Source organism: Oncorhynchus mykiss, chromosome 3 (assembly GCF_013265735.2).
Source record: "Oncorhynchus mykiss isolate Arlee chromosome 3, USDA_OmykA_1.1, whole genome shotgun sequence".
NCBI classification, from domain to species: Eukaryota; Metazoa; Chordata; class Actinopteri; order Salmoniformes; family Salmonidae; genus Oncorhynchus; species Oncorhynchus mykiss.
In genome coordinates, this window is record NC_048567.1 from 12,691,167 (window position 1) to 12,700,949 (window position 9,783).

General features: G+C 41.7%; 1 protein-coding gene across 2 annotated transcripts; it reads right to left on the reverse strand.

Moving 5' to 3' along the window:
* Positions 1-465: 465 nt before the first annotated feature.
* Positions 466-9,493, reverse strand: LOC110509848 (carcinoembryonic antigen-related cell adhesion molecule 6-like). 2 transcript variants are annotated; one of them, XM_021590992.2, is made up of 10 exons: positions 9,137-9,493; positions 8,229-8,549; positions 7,342-7,617; positions 4,948-5,202; positions 4,523-4,634; positions 4,250-4,278; positions 3,702-3,890; positions 3,546-3,589; positions 1,141-1,172; positions 466-1,034 (listed from the first exon to the last, which is right to left on the reverse strand). In XM_021590992.2, the coding sequence occupies exons 1-10, from the start codon at positions 9,180-9,182 to the stop codon at positions 1,031-1,033; spliced, it is 1,308 nt and encodes a 435-aa protein (XP_021446667.2). In that variant the 5' UTR covers positions 9,183-9,493; the 3' UTR covers positions 466-1,030. The 2 variants fall into 2 exon arrangements, with proteins under 2 accessions (XP_021446667.2, XP_021446677.2); XM_021591002.2 differs by having other exon boundaries at positions 466-1,039.
* Between the last annotated feature and the right edge of the window lie 290 nt (positions 9,494-9,783).

The following is a 9,783-nucleotide window of genomic DNA, read 5'->3' on the forward strand; positions in this document are numbered from 1 at the left end:
TAACAGACCCCACTGACAACATTACTGATGATGGTTCTTCTGAAAACACAATACGGCCTGGTTACTCACACAGCCTTGATTTCCCACACCATCTCTTGTTCTTTAGGGTATTTTACAGCATGGATTACTAGACAGGAGCATTACAGAATGATAAATGCATAATAAATAACATTTGTTTGATAGGATAACTCACATTACCCTTGGGAGTTACTGACACCCAGCACGGTGAGGGTGGTTGTGTCTTTAAGTGTGCCACTGACGGAGCCTGCCCATTTAAAGGTGAATTTCCCATCATCTCCACATCTTTTATAGTGATGGAGCCTCTGAAAGTATTAGCCAACACCACCCTCCCTTCTAGTGGCGACTCAGGAATCTAAGACTTGTCTAACAAAGCTATGGGAACCGATAAGTCATACATGGAGCAGGTTCAGTTCATGAGACGAATACAACATTTAACACCATTCTTTTATTGGAATTTCAGTTCATATTTGGTATCCTATATGGTGCACTTCTTTTGGCCAGAGCCACATAGGCAGTCTAGTCCTCACTAGTTTTTTGAGGATTCAGCAAGCATAACAGGTATACTCAAACTTCCTCTCATCTTCCTCCTTTCAGTGGAAAAAAAAGTTGCTGTTACCTGTTGCAAAATGTGGTTCAGTAGGGGAGGTTTCTATGAAAACGCCCCTATTGGCATTTAGTGTAGCACAGGTTGTGGTCTGAGGGATGACACTGACCAGAGAAAGCAGATTCAAATTAGTAAGACTTCAACTGGTGTGTGCAATTTAAGGGGATATAATTTGTCCTCTATAGTTGCCTAGTCCATATTTACATTGAGCAAGTATACATAGCTGGATGGCTGAGCTGTACAGTACAAAGACCAGTGTCTACTCAGTAGTGGAGTCCAGTAGGGTCTAGTTTCTAGTCTCCTTGGCTGGTCCTCCAGTGAATGTTTGTCCTCTCTGCATGTATTTGATTACGGTGTAAAACCTGATGGGTGAATCCATAGCCAACTGTGGAAGATGAGGTGAAATCAGCTGCTCTAAGTCAGGGAGAGCGAGAGAGAGAGATTGAGACAACTATGAAACAAGTATTATCAAAGGTAATGTCATAATGAGGATGCAATAAAAAGTTAAAACTTACCACTTTATACTTCTGTTATATATGTTGGAGCCCTGGATTTCCGGTAGAGGAGACAAAAATAGACACATTGAGTAAGTTTGTTTAAATCATCTAGCTAATAGATAGGCTAGTCAGGGACAATGTGGTATATCAAAGATTGTGTATCGGAGAGTACTCCTTTTCATTACAGGTGTCACGCTCGTCATACTGATGAGACCAAGGCGCAGTGTGATAAGCATACATTCTTCTTTAAATGAAGGAAAACCACTAAAAATAAACAAAAACGAACGTGAAGCTATATAACACGTGCTGACAGGCAACTACACAGACAATAACCCACAAAATCAAAATGGAAAGGGCAACCTAAATAGGATCCCCAATCAGAGACAACGATAAACAGCTGTCTGATTGGGAACCAATTCAAATACAAAAACCCCATAGACATAGAAAAACCCCTAGACAAGACAAAAAACACATACCCACCCTCGTCACACCCTGACCAAAATATTACAGAAAACATAGATCACTAAGGTCAGGGCGTGACAGTACCCCCCCAAAGGTACGGACTTCTGAAATTATAGGGGAGGGTCCGGGTGGGCATCTACCCTGAGTGGCGGCTCTGGTTCTGGACCCTGCCCCCCCCCCCCCCCCCCCCCCATCTTTACCCTGGTCCTTCCGCCTTTGTTGAGCTGAACCGTGGCTCATCACCGGGCGCTCTGGACTGCCAAGGCGCACTGTAGGCCTGGTGCGTGGTGCTGGCACTGGTGGTACTGGGCTGGTGACACGTACCTCAGGGCGAGTGCTAGGAGGAGGAACAGAGCATACTGGACCCTGGAGGGCTGGTGCCGGAACTGGTAGTACCGGGCTGGGGACACACACCTCAGGGCGAGTGCGGGGAGGAGGAACAGGTCGTATTGGACTGTGGAAGCGCACTGGAGGGAGAGTGTGAGGAGTTGGCACAGGGTCTTGAAGGTACACTGGAGACCTGGTGTGTATAGCCAGCATCAATTGTTCCGGAACTTTAACACACGTTTCAGGACGAGTACGGAGAGCTGACTTAGGTGGCACCAAACTGACAACATGTTATTTTATTCCAAATCCGTGCGTCCTCCACCAACTCCCCCATTTCTCTCTCCTCCTTCTCCCTGACTGGCTCTGGTTTACTCCTCGGCTCCGCCGACTGCTCCATGTGCCCCCCGCAAAAGAATTATCTTGGGGTTTCTGTGGTTGCCTTGACTCCTCATACCATCACCTTTCCTCCTGTTCCATCTCCACCTGCTTCCATGGCAGGGACTTGTCCCCTGCCATTACCTCCTCCCAGGTCCAGGATGTCCTCCACTCATATTTCTCCCGGGCCCAGGATGTCCACTCCTCATTCACACGCTGCTTGGTCCTGGTTTGGTGGGTTATTCTGTTACGTTCATCATATTGATGAGACCAAGGCGCAGCGTGATAAGCATACATTCTTCTTTTAATGACGGAAAAACACTAAACAAAACGACCGTGCTGCTATATAACACGAGTGCTGACAGACAACTACACATAGACAATAACCCACAAAATCAAAATGGAAAATGGCAACCTAAACAGGATCCCCAATCAGAGACAATGATAAACAGCTCTCTCTGATTGGGAATCAATTCAGGCCACCATAGACCTACAAATACCTAGACATACAAAAACCCCATAGATATAGAAAAACCCCTAGACAAGACAAAAAACACACATACCCACTCTCGTCACACCTTGACCTGACCAAAATAATGCAGAAAACATAGATAACTAAGGTCAGGGCGTGACAACAGATATCATAACAAAATGCAAAAAGTTGCAAGGTTATTATAACAAACTAAAACTAAAACTTATAGTGAAAAAACTATTAATTAAAATGAAATAAAATAATTAACCAACCTCCTTGAAAAACTAAAACTAAACTTAACTATTATCTTTGACTCCAAAACAAACTAAAATAAAAACATAAACCATCATGAATTATACACAGTTTTTTTTCTCTACATTTTGGGCTGAGAGGTGTAGCCTCGCGCTTCAATGCTCCTGATTGCGGAAATTGATCCACTACCACTGTTAAGTTTGTGTATCTACGTCATCTTGCTGAGTCTACCTTTAAAGCTAACCTATGACCTGACCCATCACCTTATGCATTACCGCACCACAGTGGCAAGTAATATCCCAAAAATACACAAAAACTATATAACACAAATGTCTCCTAGCCTCCCACACATAGGCTACTTTCTGTCCCTAATGCTAAAACTAAAACTAAATAATATAAAAACATTTATATAAAAACCTTTAAATATACATGTTTTTATAAAACTCTGATAATGAGCTGAAACATGGTGGGAAACATAGATATACAATATCATGGTATCAGAAGTGTTTTATTTAATTTGGTGGTGGAAACTCACTCTTGGAGGTGGTAATGGAGGTCCTACATTCTCATACACACCACCTGCAAACAAATCAGCAGTTGATGAAGTTGATAATGTACAGTACATTTTAAGTGTTAATGAGACAGATTGTTTCGCAACACTCAATACTCAACATTCAACAATCTCCCTGACCTTTTGCTCCTGGTCCATGGCTGGTGTCAGGTGCAAGACTGGTTCCTGGTCCATGGCTGGTGTCAGGTGCAAGACTGGTTCCTGGTCCATGGCTGGTGTCAGGTGCAAGGCTGGTCCCTGGTCCATGGCTGGTGTCAGGTGCAAGGCTGGTCCCTGGTCCATGGCTGGTGTCAGGTGCATGGCTGATTCCTGAAGTAAATTTGGTGTTAGTTAGGATAACTCTACATTAAAGTTCAAATTGATTCAACTAGGAATAGTAGGTTATACTGACAAATGGTGAAGTTGACTTAAATATATTTTATTTGTCAATGATAGAGCTTGAAAAAGGCCATGCGACTAATTAAGTTGAAACAACAAATACTTTTATTTTTTAAAATTTTTTAATTGCAGTGTGTCTGTATCTGTATGAGTTCACAGACGATAAAAGACAACTGTGGTCATCATCTGCAGCTCTCCACTCTCATCTCAATACTTGCATGTACTGTACAATTACCATACAGTAATTGAAAAAAGTGTACTAGACTAAAATGATCATGTTTTTCTCTTACCTGTCTCAGTAGTATTTGTGGAATTGTTCCTAAACATCATACAGAAACATTTATTTATGGGACCTTTATCAACAGCCTAAATGGTCTGCAAAACATTAATACACAAAACCTCAAATGTCTTCTTGAAATGTATTGTTATGTCCCCACAATTGATGGAAGACATTTTTTTCTATTGAAATCCTGTTTTCTATGTAAAACCAGAAATACAATTATTATGTTTGTTACTTTCCCAGCATAATGGCACTACCAACCACGCTATTTTCATAGACTCACCGTTGATGAGTTATGCCGAAATAGAGACCAAGAGCTACAGCAACCACTACCAACATCACAGCGACTGCTATACCTGCTGCTCCCTCTGGGCTTAGGGGTGGAGGGGTTTTATCTGCAATGCACAGGGATGGATTCAATCAATCAATCAAACATAAACAAAACACAACTTATAGAACAGATGATGCTACTGCCATTTAGCAGACATTTTTATCCAAAGCGACTTTCAGTTATGCATGCATAAATCTTTTAGATGTGGGTGGTCCTGGGAATTGAACACACTATCCTTGCGTTACAAGTGCCATTTTTTATCAACTGAGCTACAGATGACCACTGTTGTGATAGTTAATAGTTTTTGTGATAGTTGATCGTTTTTGCATCTAATTAGCTTTGATTTTCTCGTGACTGTATCAGAGATTCCATTGTACCTTTCACTGACAGACTATGGTCCACACTGATAACATTTCCGGTGAGATCATTCCTAGCATCACATCTGTAGTCCCCACTGTTGTTGTAGCTGACGCTCCTTATGATGTATCCAGCTTCATGTACACCTGTCTGCTGCCCATTGAACAACCAGGTGAACGTAGCAGGCGGTACAGACTGAACAGAGCAGTAAATAAGGGTGAATAACTCCACCTCAGCAACGTTTTGGCCCAGGATGGTCATGGACTCTGGTCCATCTGTAAGCCCAAGAGCAGAAGACCCTCAGACTGTAGTAGTAACAGTGGTGTCCCGTCATTCAGAGTCCGAACTGTTTTGAACCCTGTTTTGAACCCCACTGTTTTGCATGTTATTTTGGCATTAATACGTGTCACATATCAGTTTGCAAACAATGTAAAATATACAGTGGGGAGAGCAAGTATTTGATACACTGCCGATTTTGCAGGTTTTCCTACTTACAAAGCATGTAGAGGTCTGGAGAACAGGAGGGCTTCTTAAAGAAAAACGAACAGGTCTGTTAGAGCTGGAATTCTTACTGGTTGGTAGGTGATCAAATACTTATGTCATGCAATAAAATGCTAATTAATGACTTAAAAATCATACAATGTGATTTTCTGGATTTTTTAGATCCAGTCTCTCACAGTTGAAGGGTACCTATGATAAAAATTACAGACCTCTACATGCTTTGTAAGTAGGAAAACCTGCAAAATCGGCAGTGTATCAAATACTTGTTCTCCCCACTGTATATATATAATTGAGTTAATATAGCCACATACAGACATGATCTCTTTTTTGTTTTCTTGAGTAAAGCAGCTCCAAAATGCAGCAGTTTCAGCCTAGCTCAGTGCTTTCTGTGGTGGTGGGGCAAGCCAGCAGAAAATATGAAGCATTGCGCCGTGATTGGCTCAGTGTTCTGTCACTCATGGGGACACTATGTCACCGCCAAGTCTAAGGGGAGACCTCGTAAATACTATCTTGTCTCATCGCTACAACTCCCGTACGGGCTCGGGAGAGACGAAGGTTGAAAGTCATGCGTCCTCCGATACACAACCCAACCAAGCCGCACTGCTTCTTAACACAACACGCATCCAACCCGGAAGCCAGCCGCACCAATGCGCCGGAGGAAACACCGTGCACCTGGCCACCTTGGTTAGCGCACACTGCGCCCAGCCCGCCACAGGAGTCGCTGGTGCGCGATGAGACAAGGACACCCCTACCGACCAAGCCGTCCCTAACCCGGGCGACGCTAGGCCAATTGTGCGTCTCCCCACAGACCTCCCGGTCGCGGCCGGTTACGACAGAGCCTGGGCGCAAACCCAGGGACTCTGATGGCACAGCTGGCGCTGCAGAACAGCGCCCTTAACCACTGCGCCACACGGGAGGCCTATACTTTCAAAATCTTAGCTTGCAGTCATAATCATGAATCAAGTCGACAATCTACTGGCAAATCCTTCTCAAGCCGTGTCATATGAAGAGAAATAATGAAGAGAAATTATAGATAAAATGTATCATGGCTCATCGGCCATTGGACACAAACATTACACAACAAGGTGGAAATCGCAAATTCAACAATGGGTGGTTAATTTTGAAAGTTTGATGTTGACATGAACAGTCCAATCAAAGTTACTGTAGATACAACGTGATTTGACATAATTTTCTCTGTGGCCAATGACCTTGAGCCTTCTTGGATGGCCACTTCTAATGCAAGTCTATGGCAGAACCCAAGGGGCTTGAATTTTCTAGCTCTACCCTTAGATTTGGCGGTGACGTAGTGTCCCCATGAGTGGCAGAACACTGAGCCAATCACGGCGCAACTAGAGAACATTACCAACCCCTACGCACTGAGCTAGGCTGAAACACCTGCATATTGAGCTTTATTAACTCAATGATTATTATTATTTATTTTATTTTTTTCATGGTTTGCAAACTGATATGTGACACGTATTATTAATGCCAAAATAAAATGCAAAACTGGCAACCATTCCCCAAAAATAGATTTTTAAAACATTTTTTAGTTTTAGCTAAAAATGTGGGTCTCAAAATAGGTGGTTCTCTGAATGATGGGTTGTCACTGTTTCAATAAGAATGACAGATCTATAACTCACATTTCTATGTGGATTAAGATGTGGAAACATAGAAATAGCGCACATAGAACAGATTTATTGCTTTTTAGACTTGCTTTCAATGAATGACAGATCTATAACTCACACTTCTATGTGAATTTGGTCACGTCGCCCAAAAGTAACATATTGCAGCTTTAAGCCTAGTCCTGGATTTAAAACTATTTGGAAGCATGCTTGTTAGTTCAGGACTAGGCTTAATCTGTGTCTGAGAATCCGACCCATAGATTATTAGATTAGTTATAGACCTTTACTCACAGTTCACTATCATTCTATAGGAGGCAGTAGCAGAGCTGGCAGGGTTGGTGAGTTTACACACATATTCACCGTTGTCGTGTCTCTTCACAGGACTGATGGATACTTTCCTGTTTTCCTCTGAGAATAATATATTGCCACCAGCAGACAGAGGCTGACCTTCCTTCGTCCATTGTATAGTAGTGATGTTACCAGCAGCCTCACAGGTTAAGTTGGCGGAGCTCACATCTGCAAACAGATTGTTTGATGGTCCTGTGATGTTGGCATCAGATATATTCTCTGTAAAACACAAAGTCATAGCCAAACACTTATGAATATCAAAGATACCACAATGATGATGATGATGATAATGATTTTGATGATTTTGATGATGATGATGATAACGTCAAGTGAATATTTGTTTCAACCTTTCCTCATGGTAACTAAACCTGAATCCTTATTGCTACATACATTTTTTGACTTTTACATTTATGACATATTGATTCTTGAAGAATGTAACTTCGCACTTGAAACATTATTTGAATTAACGTTGTTTCCACCTGAAATGACGTTAAACCAACGTGGAATAGATGTTGAATTGACGTCTGTGCACAGTGGGTTAAAAACGCGTCATAATCCCATCATAATCCAAAATGTAAACTTGTTTTACTTCAATGTTTGTAAAGAATATAAATGTAAACACGCCTCCAAAGATGGTTAAAACAATAATTGTCACATCATGGATGGTCAGTCCTTGAATCCATAGATCTGTCTATGAATTTGAGAATTGTTTCATTTCACCAGGCCCATATCTCAGCTTTTTACCAAAACTGAAGTGGGACGACTACTTTGTTATTTTTTCATTTAAGGATTTGAGCTTTAACTCTCTTTGACACGGCACTTGGACTTACCATACACAACCAGTTCAGTTGATCCATTGATTGTTTCTGCTGTAGCTGTTGTTATAGACACTCTGTATTCTCCACTGTCAGCCAGGGTCAGATTCCTGAGCTCCAGAGATCCAGTAGTTTTGTTCAGAGTGATCCTGTCTCCGTATCCAGGCCCTATAGAGTCATCACCAGGAGAGGTTATAATGTTGGCTCCACCAACAGTCCAGGATATTTTTATGAACGGCTGGGCTGGTGGGATTAGATTTGTGATGAACATCGCTGTCCCTCCTTCTGCTCCATTCACAGAACCTTGTGGAAACAGACCCTGACCAGCACAGAGACCTGGAGAGGGAATACAGGACGGCAGAGAGCCTGGGCTCAGACAACATGCTGTACATGGTGGTACACACTGTACACTAAAACATTCCATCATTCAGGACCATTCTAAATGACTGACTCAGAGAACAGGCCCAGTAACAATCACACAGCACTAATAGTCAGACATAGCTAGCTATACGTACACACAACACAGACAGACTGTCTTGCACAAAAAGGGGTGTAGCCAACATTTGTAGTTCAAACACAGGAGAATAGGATGTGGAATCAACATTTTACTAATTTCACGTGGTATCTGACAAATACATGAATCAATAAACTGAATAAGGCATGATCTCTGACAGAGAGTTTTCTCCCCTACTTAGGTAATCAGAGTGTAATTACTGTACACAGTCATCTATAGTACAATAATTCAATTTTAATTAAAATAAACTGTAGCTGTGTGAAATTAGCAACGAGTGTAGTTATTGTGCAGTTAGGGCTACGTGCAATTACATTGTAACTACAATGTACATTTACAACTCAAATATCTGTAAAGCATGGCCTAGGTAACAACAAGCGGTTTAAAGAGACAAAGAAGATATCTGCTTTACCTGTGAGTATGAACAGAGTGAGAGAGATGGCTACTGCAGTTTCCATTGTTGTTGGAATACTTTGTTCTGTTCCAGATTTAGAAAGTGCTTCTAGTACACTCACAGTATGATGCTATAGAATAGGCTGAGGTGCTATCTTTTAGAGCTGCCAGCCAGGTGACAAGGAAGTTCCCCATTTACTGTAAGCCACATTGCAGTGACCTTTGTATCCGTTTAGGTAATGGCCCTGTAAATGTTATTGTGATACAGATATTTATGGTTTATTGTACATGAAGGACAGGAATTCGGTAAACTGGATAATGATCTGCATGGCAGATAAACACACACCTTTTCCTAACATCGTCATTCATGAATGTGATCCACCATTCAGGATTGGGCCTTGCAGTGGACCATGATCCGGAATGAAGTTAGGACAAACACTCAAAGAGACAAGGATGAAGACCAAAACTACAGCTTTTAATGAATCCAATAAACAAGCTATAGTTTAGTCGTCAACCCAAACATGAACTACAAGCTAGTTGTGGATCTTATAACTTTATTCAGTCTTTACCTGGACAGCCACACCCTAAATTAGGCAATTACTCACATTTGTTAGACAATGTTATGTTTTTGGTAACATTTCCCTTTATTATAAATACTAAACAAAA

Bases quoted from the DNA above. Each gene is read 5' to 3' on its own strand.
- LOC110509848 (XM_021590992.2), bottom strand. From the start codon at position 9,182: ATGGAAACTGCAGTAGCCATCTCTCTCACTCTGTTCATACTCACAG. The intron at 8,550-9,136 runs GTAAAGCAGATA...TTCCCTCTCCAG, and splicing joins CACTCTGTTCATACTCACAG to GTCTCTGTGCTGGTCAGGGT. The intron at 4,635-4,947 runs GTACAATGGAAT...TGTGCATTGCAG, and splicing joins CCATAGTCTGTCAGTGAAAG to ATAAAACCCCTCCACCCCTA.